This window comes from Triplophysa dalaica, chromosome 18 (genome assembly GCF_015846415.1).
Source record: "Triplophysa dalaica isolate WHDGS20190420 chromosome 18, ASM1584641v1, whole genome shotgun sequence".
Taxonomy (NCBI): Eukaryota; Metazoa; Chordata; class Actinopteri; order Cypriniformes; family Nemacheilidae; genus Triplophysa; species Triplophysa dalaica.
The window spans coordinates 2,922,332-2,937,531 of NC_079559.1; the positions used below are offsets into that span (position 1 = coordinate 2,922,332).

The 15,200-nt window shown below is 36.3% G+C and overlaps 2 protein-coding genes across 2 annotated transcripts; both read left to right on the top strand.

Annotated features, from left to right (window-relative positions):
* The first annotated feature begins 330 nt into the window (after window positions 1-330).
* On the top strand, window positions 331-3,730 carry pim2 (Pim-2 proto-oncogene, serine/threonine kinase). Its single transcript, XM_056772950.1, has 7 exons — window positions 331-587; window positions 821-921; window positions 1,013-1,063; window positions 1,550-1,767; window positions 1,862-2,031; window positions 2,118-2,294; window positions 2,387-3,730. Exons 1-7 carry the CDS (start codon window positions 524-526, stop codon window positions 2,533-2,535), a joined length of 930 nt encoding a protein of 309 aa, XP_056628928.1. The 5' UTR covers window positions 331-523; the 3' UTR covers window positions 2,536-3,730.
* A 2,512-nt stretch (window positions 3,731-6,242) lies between these two features.
* On the top strand, window positions 6,243-15,025 carry slc35a2 (solute carrier family 35 member 2). The gene is made up of 5 exons (XM_056729524.1): window positions 6,243-6,522; window positions 7,934-8,116; window positions 8,506-8,657; window positions 8,879-9,573; window positions 14,321-15,025. Exons 1-5 carry the CDS (start codon window positions 6,456-6,458, stop codon window positions 14,352-14,354), a joined length of 1,131 nt encoding a protein of 376 aa, XP_056585502.1. The 5' UTR covers window positions 6,243-6,455; the 3' UTR covers window positions 14,355-15,025.
* The last annotated feature ends 175 nt before the right edge of the window (window positions 15,026-15,200 follow it).

The window sequence follows — 15,200 nt, forward strand, 5'->3', positions numbered from 1 at the left end:
CGAAAATAGTTTCATGAGCTAAAATATGTATATTAATACTGATATTACACTAATATAACATTAGATATTATTGTGCATGAAGGAATTTAAAATTAAAGCACGCGCAAAATTCAACGGTATCTCTGTCAGCGCGCGCGCGCTCACTCGCTTGGACGTTGTGAAGGCGGTAAAATAAAGTTCTTAGAATTTTGACCGCAGCTTATCAATATTCATTTAGCACCTCTCTGATTGGTTCCCAGTTCAAAACATCCCAAGCGTCTCGCCCGCGATTGGCTGCGGTGTCTGAGTGGGCGTGTTTACACGCGTACACTTACAACATCAACAAACTCGCGAGGTTGACAGTCTTATCCAGTCGGTGTAAGAGAAGCGATCGCTTAGTTACTTAAACTGATACTTTGGAATATAAAACAATAGATATCGACGAACAATAATAGATGGATATGGACACATTTTGCTGAGGGGTTTAGTGTATTAGCTGAAATTATCCTTTCGTTGTATTTTGAGAGTTTACGTTTTATTTAACATGTTGGACAAACGCATTGTGGATCTGCGCTTGAATCAGCTGGAAGACCCGAAAGCAAAAACTGGTGAGTTTTTTAAAATGCTGAACAACAACAGTGTATTTTGATGTACGATAGGTTGTATATATTGTGTATTATAACGTGTAACAAGTTGAATTTAAACGTATTAAACTCCTGGGTATAGTTCAAGTTTTAAATGAATAGTTCAGACACAATCGATTCAAATTACATATGTTCTTAAATATTGTGTTATTTTCTTAAAACTATTGTATTGATCGTGCTTTTGTGTTCATTTTCAGCAAAAGAGCCCTTTGAGAAGCAGTATAAGTGTGGAGCGCTTTTGGGGAGCGGCGGGTTCGGCTCCGTGTTCTCCGGGCAGCGCATTTCAGACGGCCAACAGGTAATAAAGATAGAAACATTCAAATAAACATATGCAAAACGTGTTATCTTGTAAGCCCTCCTCCAAATAATTACCTTTTTATTTACTTCAGGTCGCTATTAAACAAATATCCCGTGACAGAGTTCAACAATGGGCAAGACTGGTGAGTTTTGTTTTTTAAATGAATATTTCTTTGTCATATTCTGTCCGTATGTATAAAGTGAGGGAATTTTATTCAACATTAAGTTCACGGGGAACGTTGATTTGAAAGACTTGTGCCCTCTACTGGTTGTTTTGATTTTTCCGGAAGTCACCGTCCATATACAGAAAGTGACGCAGTGGTGACGTTACGGATTTTTCAAAACAACGCTAAAGGGAAACTTGGTGGATATTCCCATACGTGTCAAAACCAGCTTGATAGAAATAGATCTGACACGCAAGATATATTTGGTTTCATAACATCACTGCGAATTAAAAATTAAAAGTTCCCTTTTTAGGGTGTCAAAACAAACCCTTGTTGTACACCTGCAGTACCAAATGACGAACCTTTCTGCAGAAGCATTATACAATTATTCTCTGTTGTTAATGTAGAATAAGGCTACAATGAAAATATACATTTAAAATATGTCATTTTTTCTGCTCCTCACAGCCTGGTGAAGTAAACATGGTCCCGATTGAGATCGCTCTTCTCTTGTCTCTTGGAGGAGGGACCTTGGTACCCGGTCACCGGGGTATCATCAGGATGTTGGACTGGTTTGAGGTGCAGGGTCAAGGTTACCTTATTGTGTTTGAAAAACCCCAACCCTGCCAGGATCTTTTTGACTTCATCACAGAACGTGGAGAACTGGAGGAGCCTGTTGCACAGAGGTGAGGAAAAACAAAATCCTTATTTTATACTTCTGTTCTTTTTCGTTATTAAAGTAGAATATCGATTAAAATCTCGCTGTTTTTGTTTTTTAAGCTTCCTTAAGCAGGTTATTGAAGCCTTGCAGTTCTGCCACTCCAAGGGAATTGTGCACAGGGACATCAAAGATGAGAACATCCTAGTTGACACTCGTACCGGTGACATCAAAATCATCGACTTTGGATCCGGCGCTATACTGAAGGACAAAATTTACACTGATTTTGAAGGTAAGGGAGCTCTAACAAAGTAGCAGAATGAGATAACTGCAAAATGGAAGCTTTCCCTGTATTTAATGCTCAATTTTTCTTTTTAGGAACCAGAGTTTACAGCCCTCCTGAGTGGATCATTCACCAACGTTACAACGCCCGTCCGCTCACTGTGTGGTCGCTGGGCGTGCTTCTATTTGACATGGTGTGTGGAGACATTCCCTTCGAGAGGGATGCAGACATCATACAGGCCACTCCAAGTTTTACTAAACGCATTTCCAAAGGTGAGTTCCCAAATATCACCTCTTCTTGCAGTGACAAAGGGATGCTGTGAATAAGATTTGGTACTAAAGAACTGAATATTCTTGTGTAACAGAATGCCAGTCTCTGATTCGCTGGTGCCTTGCATACAGGGCAGAGGATCGGCCAACTTTGGAGCAGATTTTGAAGCATCCTTGGATGATGGAGAATTCGGAAGACATTGTAGATTTGCAAGAGAAAAGCAATATTAAGCCAAGCCTTTGATTCAGAAGGACTTTGGACTTGTTTAAGGAATTCCATATACACTGTTTCATTTTACACTGGACTTCTTGAACTCTAGTTACTGCCTTCTGGAAATTTCCTAATTTATTTGTTTTGTTTGGCCAACTTCAACGAGCCTCGTTTTGTTTCATATGGACCTGGGATCTACAGGCTACGTCTAGAATCACCAAATTTAGCCCTGGATTGCTGCAGTGTTCTTTTGTTTTCAACATCCTCGGCCTGCATAGTACCATGCAACCCTGGGACTGGATCTTTTATATTTATTCCTGGTAATTTATTTTGACAGCCGTATACTAATTTATTTTTGCACTCTAATGAGATTTCAGAAGCAGTAAACTGTTTCTCTGTTTTGTTTTTAAGTTCTAAATGACTTAAGAAATGAGCAAACTTAAGTCCATCAGCATATGATGAGACCTGGTTTTACAGGTTTTCATTGTACAGTGATATACTTTCCCCGTTCTAAGGGATGATAAAAAGACTTTGGATCTTGTTTCCAGTCAATTGATGGAGCACAACAAGAATTAAGCCTCACGTGGATCCGTTCCCATTGATTGACACACACTCTCAAAAGGAAGTGCAAGGAGTATAAACATTCCTGTTGATCCTGTTTACTTCGAATGAACCATTTCGCTAGTTAGATTCCTGAAATCTTTCAGCCAGCTGAATTTTGGTTTCAGTCTGTATTGTTTGTTGTCAAGGCTGTAACTTAAAAAAATGTTGTCAGGACACTTTATTTGAAAAGATCTGTAGATCTATATCTTCGCTTGGAAAGATGAGAGTCGGTGTTGATTAATGTCACGAGGTCTTTAACCACTAACCCAGCATCTGTGTTTGCTAAAAGGGTCAAACGTAGTTTTCTAATTGTTTGATTTTGTTAACACCAAAGAATGAAGTAACACTCCCTTGTTTGAGGTAAACATTCCCTATGCAAAATATCTATTTTCTGTTTAAATGCATACTGCAAATAGCATTTTTTTGCATAAACACTTGAACTTTGCTACAAGGTGTTTTGTGGAATGTGCTTTGGATCTGAAATGTGTTGGCATGTTAATGAGATTTTTGTCAATTCACATCTGTTCGAAGTTAAAAATGTTTTAACATGTTTCAAATGTACTAGAACTGGACCTCTGCCAACATATTGTTTAAAGCACCCATTAAAATCCTGGGATATGATTGATATTGTGACGTTTTTCATTTGTTTTTGTTATGAGAAAAAATCCTTGCAGTTTCGCTTGGGTTGCATTTCTGTGTCAAATACTTGTGTATTGATTGATGTAATGTGGCACTTGTCACGTGATGTTTAATTTAAGAGATTATAAATAAAATATAGATCTGAAGTCTATATTTAAAGAAACATCAGCTGTCTTGCCTTTCACATTCAGTGCGCAAAAAGGGTCACTAAGCATGAATAGTGATCATAGTTGTTAATCAGTAATAGTTCCTGAAAGAATTTGTATGGGAATATTTGAACAGGGTGCTCCAGTTAAGTCACGTAGTATCTCTTGACAAGACAAAATATATTTGTACCTTGTTCGCATGCCTGTCATGCCTTGTTCTGCTTTACGGCAAAGACAGAACAAACCCGCCCAGATTACCTGAAACTAATAAAGCACCTGTCACACGGGCTGGTCTTGTTTACCAACAGACATTTTGGTCAGATGCAAGTCAAGATATTTATATATATATATTTTTTTGACGCACATCATTTGAAAGCAGTTTGGCAGGAAAATTATGTTTTCACTGTTGAGCAGCTAAGTGAGAATTCCTTAAAGCTGAGATGTTTTTGGCCCCGGTGAGCAACCAAAGTCAAACCATACAGACTATATAAACCATAGACATATTGTTATTTTCAAAGCAAGTCATCTTTTAACAGATAAACTAAAATATAACACATTTATACCACACATTTGACCGGAAATTGTGCATTTAAAGGTTAAATTTAATTTGAAGGTAAAACCAGAGATGTGTTTTCCAACAAATTCAAATGAATGGCACTTTTCCTTTATATAAATAGATAGGCCAATGAAGAATCAGCTGGGTAATGGTCATAGACTGTGGTGATGCTGCCCCCTAGTGCACTGCTCACTGTGGACATTTCGAGAATTCACAGGTTCATCTGCTTGTGTTTTTTGTTGCTTGAATAGATTCTACAACACGAACAAGTAGAGAATTGCATTTAATAATATTTAAACCGCAAATACGTACAAAAGCCTGGCAAACAAACTATGCATCAAGTTTTCATTAGTAAAAAACATTGTATGGTAAAAAGCGGGATGTTAATTTGAAAAAAATATTGTTACAGCCAATCATTCTTTTTGTTGTTTATAAGAAACAGAGAATTTTGTAAAGTCTCCATTTCTATCAAAAACATATTAAGTACAGAATTTGCAAAAAAGTTTCTATGAATATCAAATATTAAAGTTCACCACATATTAAAACATTGTACATGCCTATATGAACAGTATCTTTAAGAGCAGTGTTGGGTGTAACTAGTCACTAAGTACTAGTTACTGTAATTTAATTACTTTTCTCTTGGAAAAGTAAAGTAAGGGATTACTCTCATTTTTTCCATAATTTAAGTACATTTACTTTTGATGTAATTAAACTAAATACTTTGTGTAACAAATGTGTGTGCAATGATAAAATTGACATCAAACTTTAAAGTCTTACTTTAAAATCCGTGCTGTAATGCATAATTATCACATTTGTAATACTCTAATCAGTTAATAAAATGCAGTTTATCCTTTAATCACTTTACTAATCAAGGTTGATATAGGATATAGAAAGTAATTAGTAATAAGTAACTAAATAGTTTTTGGAGAGAGTAATTTGTACAGTTATCTAATTATACTATTGAATATGTAAGTAGTAACTAGTAATTAATTACTTTTCAGAGTAACTTACCGAACACTGTTAAAGAGATAACATATAAACTAATTTTGGAGGTAAATAAAAAGGAGCCAACATCAGACCAACATTTTAGTTACATCACATTTATAAAATAAATGATCCAATTTTTCCTCCTGCACATTATGAAAAGTGCAGTTATTATTAATGTCCATACATATAGATAAAAATTACATAGGTAAATTTTGTGCAGATTTTTAAAGTGCACTTCTTTGATTTTGTTGTAGATACAGAATTTATAGGGAGCTAACCATGCCGATTTCCAATAAATATCTGGGATCTGAGCATTACAAAATGGGAGAGATTTTACGTTTGAATTGAAAAAATAATCTATGTTTTTATTATTACTTGAAGGAGAAAATACTTTAATAAGATCTGCTGACAGATCAGAAAATATTCTTTCATTACTCCCAAATGTAAGGTGACTCTCCATAAACTGAATTAATCCATAGCTTTCACAGCTTTTTAAATTATTTAATAGGAATATGAAAATTGTAAGTCTTCATAGGATAAGATTTCTCTATTTTCATGAAATAAATCCAAATCAATGTTAATGTTTCAAACCAATTAGGAAAAAATAAAGACTTGTTCCTATTGGATCGTTTTGTGTGATGCTGTCAACTTCCACGAACACCCTACGGAGGGCGATATTTCCCCTTTGGAACGCACGGAAATCACGAAGAAGCAAACAAGCGATGTGATTGGTTGCTGCACTGACTGAAGCTAACAGCCTATATGAATGGTCTCTGCTCTCACAGACAGTAACAGCGCTTGTGATTGGTCGCTTTTTCTGACGCGAACAGGGAAATGTGTTTTGGGGACGTCAACACTTTCCCTTGGACACCGTTCCTACCTTTTTTACTGTGTCCGGGAGCCGTTTGATGGAGCAGCGTTGCGGAAGTAAAAATTAACCTCCGTTATCATCATAGATCGACCGTGAAGAGGAAGAGCCGTGCGGGTTTGAGAGGAAAGAATCAGGTCCATGTTCGACGACGATGGCAGCAGGTAGAGAAAGTCCAGACAGAAGTGAAGATAAAACATTATCTCACAGACAGAATGAGGGTAAGACATGCACACATTACTCTGTTAATGCCATTCGTTGCTTTATTAGCGTCACGTTGACGTGGATGTCAGATTAAACGCATGTAATTCTAATGACTGTAGCAATAAGATCCTCATAGAAACAGTATTATGGTAACTATAGTAACCATCCTAATGCATTAGCCTAAAATATTGCTTGGATTCACCGAGGACCATTACTGTACCATGGTTACGTGCTTTTGTATGACTTAATGTTACATATACATCGTTGCAACTAAGTTAAAAAGACCGAGATCACACATTTGCCACAATACCCAACCTGTAATAGTTTGTACCACAGAATACCATGCAAATATATACAAGTAAATCAGTAACATAGCATCAAAGTGCCGAGACAGCATGTCTGATCAACCATGAACAGTTATTTTTCCACACTTTTTTCGGGTTGAATGAACACACACTCCCCATTGTTGGGAGAAGTTGCATGTAAAGCTCTTTCAGTTTCAGTGAGTATAGAAAGGGTTGTTCACAGACTTCGCCTGTCTGTATCTTACCCACAGAAGCATTCATTTATCAGTTATTACAGGTGAATTCAGTCAATAGTGTAATGCTGTCTAAATGCATCACGTGCTTGGTAGGGAGAGAATGGAAGTGGATTGGGTGGGACCGCTGACAGTTTGGGTGCAAACCTAATGGCATTCTTACAGAACAAAAGACTTGCAAAAAAAAGAACACGACTCCTTTTCATAACGTTGTTTTTATTGTTGTCTTCGTCTGCACACTTGAGGCTGACCTGTATGTAAAATCTGCCACGGTTTGGTGATATTCATAGTGACTCTGATATTTACCTGAAAATAGTTTTGTGCTATTTCTAACTCTTATCATGCCTTACTTTGGAGCAATATTGTAATGTTATTTCAGAATGATTAAACACTGGTTTAACTGCAATGATAAATGAACCTTATTTGCATAAACATGTAATTGCCCGTGTCCTGGTTGGCTTGTTTGCCAGGAAAGTAATTTTATACCTTGTATACGGGGTAAATGAATGAAGCATTTGTATAGAGGGGCGTCGCCTCTGTCTTGAGGCAACACACTTCTGCTGTCTGCATATGTGGGTGTGTCGTAAATGTTCACTAGCTTCATTCATACCAGTGTAATTCTGACATCTAAAGCTCAGAAAAGTTGGCAGTTTTTCAGGTTTTATACCATAAATAAGTATTTAACGGACATATTTGTGACATTAAAGAAATGTTTGTGTGGTGCTCAATGGAGCAACTGTGGCATATTGTCATTTACCAGTTATTCTTCAATTTGAACGCAATTTGGTCTTCCCTTATTGACCTCCATTGCAAGTGCATTACTGTAGACTGTATTTAAACATGATTAAATGTTTATTTTGTTAAATTAATTTCTCTTGTCTCCCACACAGTTAACAGGAAGTTGAAGTACATCAGTTTGGCGATTCTGGTGATTCAGAATGCATCGCTCATCCTCAGCATCCGTTACGTGCGGACATTGCCGGGAGATCATTTCTTTACCACGTCGGCTGTGGTCATGGCGGAAGTTCTCAAAGTGTTCACCTGTCTGGTTATAATTCTCATACAGCAGAAAGGTGTGTTGTGTATTTAGTTTCTCAATCAAAAGGTTAATGATTAAAAGAAAAGTCATATCGCTTAGTATAACTCCAATGTCAGGCCGTCTATTAATAATAAAATGGAAAGTTATGACTCTGATGGAGTGATACGAGAGACATGAAAGTAGCACATTGTTGAAGAATTCTCATGATAACTGTTGTTACTGAAGTTCCTTTCAGCACAATTATGTTGTTCTGTTGTTTACTGTAAATTAATGATGAATCAATTCACAGTGGTTATGAAAAAATGTGAAAAGCACTGCACCACCCTGTGTAGATGACTGGGTTTATTCTTTAATAATCAGTATTGTCCTGCTTTCAATAGTTTGTTTGTTTGTGGTGTTTATTCTTGTTTTCCTGCTGTACAGGTAATTTGAAGAACTTTGCAATGTTGCTGTACAACTCTTTATTCGTCCAGTATTTGGACACACTGAAGTTAGCAGTTCCATCCCTCATCTACACTTTACAGAACAATTTGCAATATGTGGCCATTTCCAATTTACCAGCAGCTACATTCCAGGTGAGTCTCTTTTTACTTTATCGTATTGGTAAGTTTAATTGTTTTTTGCATGTCAATTGCATGTCACATTACATGTTAATGTTAGCGTCGGCCTGTTCCTTTAGAGAGGTCATGATAATGAGATTGTAGTTGTGATGTAACAAACCAAGATTACTTTCAAAATGCCTTATCAGTTTGTTAGGTGTTTGTTTTCCATCGTACGTTTCTCCCTTTTTCTGTAGGTAACATATCAGCTGAAGATCTTGACCACGGCATTGTTTTCTGTGCTCATGCTGCGGAAGAGCCTGTCTAAGATCCAGTGGATCTCTCTGGTGTTGCTTTTCGCCGGAGTGGCCATCGTCCAGGTGGACCAGGAGAGTGGAAAACAGAAGGAGACATTGAACAGCCCCAACCAGAACTACGTCATAGGCCTGGTTTCAGTGATCATCTCCTGCTTATCTTCAGGATTTGCCGGTGTTTACTTCGAGAAGATCCTGAAGGGCAGCTCTGCCTCGGTATGGATAAGGAACGTGCAGCTCGGGATCTTCGGAATTCTTTTGGGTCTTTTGGGCCTGTGGTGGAGCAACGGAACTGCAATCGCTGAGAAAGGTTTCCTGTTCGGCTACACGTCTCTTGTGTGGGGCGTTATTTTTAACCAGGCCTTCGGCGGGCTCCTGGTGGCCGTAGTTGTAAAATACGCGGACAATATTCTCAAAGGCTTTGCCACCTCATTTTCCATCATTGTGTCCACTATCACGTCCGTCTACCTCTTCGGTTTCCATGTGGACTTGGTGTTTACGCTGGGTGCGGGATTGGTCATTGGAGCCGTCTACATGTACAGTCTCCCCAAACCGAACACCGTCGTTTCCAGCATTAGCACGACTTCATCAGAACACAGAAAAGGAGGCGTCTCGGAACTGGAAGCTTTTCTCCCAAAGTCAGTGCTGGTGAAGTGAAATAAAACGAGCCACCTACCGGCATGTTTGTGTCCTCTTCTGCATCTCCCATTAATTGCTCTTTATCTCTGATCCTGGCAGTCCTAACACTCTCCACTTCTATTTTCCTTTATCTCCGCTTCTGTTTCCCATTTCTGTCTGCTGCTGTTGGTTGCGGGTTCTTGGTTTTGATGCTGTTGTCTCATAGAGCTGAATTGTCTGGTGGCTGTGGTGCTTCGGAGGACCCTTTGCTAAAACTGTTTTCTTCTGCTGAACAGAAAGAAATAAGAAAAATGCTGAAAATCGATGTAGATGTCCACCTGGTTTACAGTTATAGAATATGAAGGAAGGAAAAAATGGCAATACCAAATGAGGTATCATTTTGCGTAGTATAACAGAGATGTCTAGATTCATTCTTGGCTTTTCGCAGCACTGTGTTGCATGTTTGCTGAGTTCAGTCTCATATTTTGTGATGTTGGGATGTTATACAAACAGTAGAATACTTAAAACCCAGTTAAATACACAATAAACCATTCAGTTCCTCAAGCGTTCACAGATTAGATCATTCATGAACGCGGCTGCTACGCCCTAATTTTAGTCGAGTTAAAGTTTTTGAAAGCACAAACCAGAAAGATGTAGATTTAGGCTGCAATGTATTGATATATATATATTTTTGATACCAAAAACTGTGACATTCTGCAAATCCATTAAGCATTTCTGTCCTTCATCTCATTTCCTTCTTTGCCTTAAAGGGACAGTTCATCCCCCCAATTTCTTTTTTTGTGAATTACTATCCAGTCGTTCCAATCCTTATATAAATGTATTTGTTTGGCTGAACACAGAGAAGGGTATTTGGAAGAATGCTTGTAACCAAACAGTTATTGAACACCGTTGACTACCAAAGTAGGAAAAATGACAATTGTGGTCAAAAGTGCCACAGAACTATTTGCTGTCCTACATTCTTCACAATATCTTATTTGTGTTCTACAGAACATAAAAAATTATAAACTAAATTTTCCTACTATGGCAGTCAATGGAGTCTAAGAACTGTTTGGTTACAAACATTCCTCCAAATATCTTTCTCTGTGTTCATCAGAACAAAGAAATTTATACAGATTTGGAACAAATCGAATGGTTGTAAATGATGACAGAAGTTTTTTTGCGGGTGAACTATCCCTTTAAAAAGCATTTTCACGTTAAACAACTTTGGTACGACAGGGTTTTTAGGATGAATTTAACAGGAACATTAGCATACTGAGCAGAAGAATTGGTTGATATTGTAGGGCTGTTTGGATTGATTTAAAAGCTGAATGAATCTTACAACACCTAAAAAATCATGTTTAGGGCAAATGTGTCTGAATCATTAAGATTTTTTAATTATATTATCATATAATTTAATTGTTACAACTCGCAACGAAAAAAGGTTTTTTCCTACAAAGAGGTTTCTTTATTTAAAATATAAATTATTTAAATTTGTATTTAAAAATGATTTACATTGCTGTGGTATAATACTTTAAATGTTTATCAGTTCTAATAGAAATCTATTTTTATCTCTTTTCATTTCTGGGGAATTCTTTTCAGGTTTTGTAAGATTTATCCACTGGTAGAAGAAGCCCTTTGCCAAAACTGTTTTCTTCTGCACAACAGAAAGAAATAAGAAACGAAAAGCTGTAAATCGATGTAGCTGTCCTCCTCGTTTACACTTATAGAATATGAAGGAAGGAAAAAACGGCAATACCTAATGAGGTATCATTTTGCGTAGTATAACAAATTCATTCTTGGCTTTTCGCAGCACTGTGTTGCATGTTTGCTTTCAGTGTCATATTATGTGATGTTGGGATGTTATACAAACAGTAGAATACTTAAAACTATATCAGTCTATCTCAAACATTTATCTCTTTCCCAAACTGTCAAAAATAAACACTAAACTTATATCCTGCGACACCATAATAATGCAGTTTATGAATCTATAAGTCAAATATCTATAGGCTTACACCAGAACGAGTTTGATATCTGTGTGCCGTTAAGTTTGAAATCCTTGCTTTATCACCTTTATCTCTGACGGTTTTAACATGCAGAGTATTCTGTTTCTGAACTGTCCAAACTGGTCATTTTCTAACCTAATGGTACTGTTTGGGCTGTTTCTCTCCCTCTTGCATACTGTATCTGTATGCCTGTCAATTTATCTAAGGGGGACCAGTTACGCCGTGCCTTTTTTTATCACCTTGGACTGAATGGAAGTTGCCAATATTAATATAGATCTTACACTGTATATAATATCAATATATATCTTCCTTTTATGATGCAAAAATGAATCAAGGTTTGTTGTTCTGTCTGATGTTATGTATTGTACAAATCATTTTGTTCAAATATGAAATATGCCAAAATTGTTCTTGGTAAATCCCCACACACTTTGGGAGCGCATACTGGTATCAAACATTTATTTATTTTGGAGCGCTTTCTGTGTGTGGAGATGGGAAGGTGATGGAACACACGTTATGGGTTGGTGAACTGTATAGTGTACTTTTATTGCTCTTAAAGGGATCGAATGCATCTTAGATATCTTTTTTAAAGGATTTTGTTAAGCGCTGCTTAGGGATGATGTTGGTTGGTTTCTTCAATATTTTGGACGAAGAAACGCAGTGGAAGTAATTCCATTAGGACTTTTTGCTTGTTTACAGAGGCCATCAAAACTGCTTGTCATTGGCACTAAATTATTTTTATAAATCAACATAAGCTCAGAATTAACCTTAAAAGATTTTGGATACATATTACTTTTGTTATTCCTAAGCAAATAACTTTTTGGATGATGTCACATAGGCTGCATAGACTATTGGATAAAATGGCTATTTTAGACTTTGTTTCAAACTTTTTAATGCTGACCTCAAAAGTGGCACTTTTTCATTATCCAATCAGCTCAGTGTATTATAATTTCATCCATCATTTTTTAACATTACAATAATCCTCTTTTACAGAATGTGTATGTGGATTTAATTCCAATTTGTAGCATTGTTAGTCCCTGAATCCTTGCAGCTTTGAAAGGGGCTTCCAAGTTGATTGTCTATAACATCATTTAAACATCATCATTATATGTTCTTTCAAGTCATTGTCTGAAATGTATGAGCCAAGGGCCTCAGGCAGCTAAAGTGATTGTGTGTGATGTATGTTATACAGATATATATGAGTATGTGTGTCTGTGTGTTTGGGGATGAGAGAATCTACTATAAGCCATATTCTGACACAAAACGCCTGTGTGCAATGCTGACCATTATGTAAATCTTTCATGTTTGTTAATGGGAGATTTTTATGATGATTATGAATGAGCATGTGGTTGTATGTCAGAACATGGCCCAGAAAAGACCTAATTCATCACCGTGAATACCTAGGGTTAAAAATATGGGAAACAAGTGCATTCTGGATAATCCAGCTTTACCATTTAAACTGAAAATATTGTCTTTGTTTTTTCTTCATTGGTGAATAGAGCGATTTTTATAACTCTGGTTGAAGGTGTTTGCATGTGGAAATATAGAACATTGCACATTGCACATGAGATTTGTTAAATTTTATGTTCTATGACAACTGTCAACATGTCATACTATAATTGTAGTAATAGACAGCTGAAAAATCATGAAGTACAGCCTCTGTTAAACTCTTCGACAATATGATATATATTGTAAATAGTCTGAAAAATACAGCACATCTGGCTGATTTCTTATAGTGGCCTCATTCTTGAAGATAATAATAAACATGGGATAAAGAATAGAGTTTCTGTTTTTTGGTATGAAGTGAATCTTGTATGTGTGTGTCTGTATCGAACAATTACACAAATGATAATACAAATAAATAAGAAAGCTAATAAAAAAGTGAAGGTCACAAAGTCAAAAGATTCTTTTTTAATAGTTTTTTGCATAAAACAATAAAGCCTGTGGCCCCTAAAGGTTATTCACATTTGTCTCTTTTTTTACATTTACACATTTGGTAGACGCTTTTACCCAAAGCATCTACCTATTGGAGCGATATTTATAAGTCACATTCTTAAAGGGAAATGTTCACCCCAAAATGAAAATGTTTTTCTAAATATCTTCTTTTGTGCTCCTCAGAACAAAGAAAGTCATACAAGTTGGGTGAATAAATGATGAAAGAATTTTCATTTTTGAGTGAACTAAGTATTAAAGCAGAAAGTGAACACATTTTTGCAGAGCAAACATAAGGGCAAACAAGTAAAAGTAGATGACAAGCTACAAATGTAAAGTTACTTCAAAGTTTTTTCAATTAAATATTTGTCCAAGACAGGTCATTCTCTTACTTTATTGAGCGTTAAACTTGTTTGATTGGTTGTTCTCACTTTAAAATCCGGTTTAGCTTGTTAAACACATTCAGTCAAATGTTGTGTTCCGTACAGACATTCAAACAAGTAAAAGGCTTTTTTGGGGCACATGCTGACATCAACCACAACAGGTTGTTAGAACTGGTTTTGCACAATGCCTGGCTGAGAACACTAACAATTTGAAGAAATCCTTCATTTTAATCTCGCTTAACAGTGCGAATGCACACTTCTCAAAATATATCTAATTCCTTTCTGTATAACACTCACACACTTACATTCTGTGAGCGGCTCCATGTGTGTAGACTGTATAGTCAAGAATTATATTGCCCAAAATTATATTATGTCGTGCTTCTTGTTTTTTGCTTCAGCTAAGAAATTAATCGTATTTCTCTCTCTCCCTCATCCTTCCCTGTTACGTTTAGTCCCAAGTTTTCAGGACAGAAGAAAGGAAACTGATATATGAAGCGTCTACACCGGAAGAGATAAGAACACTCTGTGCCTAAAGACCAACGCTAATGCCCCATTTTCTGAACAAAAGATCCTTGAGGGATACATTTCAAAAGCATTTGTTATGCTTACTCTAATATAAATCTCTAAACTTTGAATCCTAACTAATTTAACATAACTGACTGAATCTCAATATCACACCTCACTTATGTTAAACATTTATTCCAGTGGTTATACTGTGATTGACTGAAGTTATAATACTAATGTGATCAGCAAGGAAACTGTATGTGTTATTTGCTGGAACTGAAAAACGACTGAAATTGTGAGCTGTTATTATGCCTATGATTTAGTGGCCTTCTCAAACCTCGATTTCCAAAGGTGCTGCCTCATTATGAAAATCATTTTCATTAGTTTAATGTTTCATAAAGTGTGTTGTAATGTGTTCATTAGCATTTTTGATATGCCTTGGGTCCTTATTAAAGAAGTCTTTGTTGTATACACTCTTTTGTGAATTAAAGTGCTTTGAAAACTACATTTTTTTGCGTCCAAGATCAGAATGATTCAGATTGTTTCACTTCTTTATCGTATTAGCGCCCTCTGCTGGACAGTCAACATATTTGTCTGTCACAAAATAAACCTTCGTTGAAACTATGTGGTGTCATCCTCTTAAAAATATCATCAAGAACTCTTATTGTTATTTCCACTTTGGTTTGCATTCTTATGAATAACAATAACAAGTAATAATGTTTCAAATGTACAGTAACTATTTTAATAATAATAATTAACATGTTTATTTTTGTTCTATAGATTATGTGTCTAAACGTTTAATACTTTCCGATGACAAGTATTGTTGTA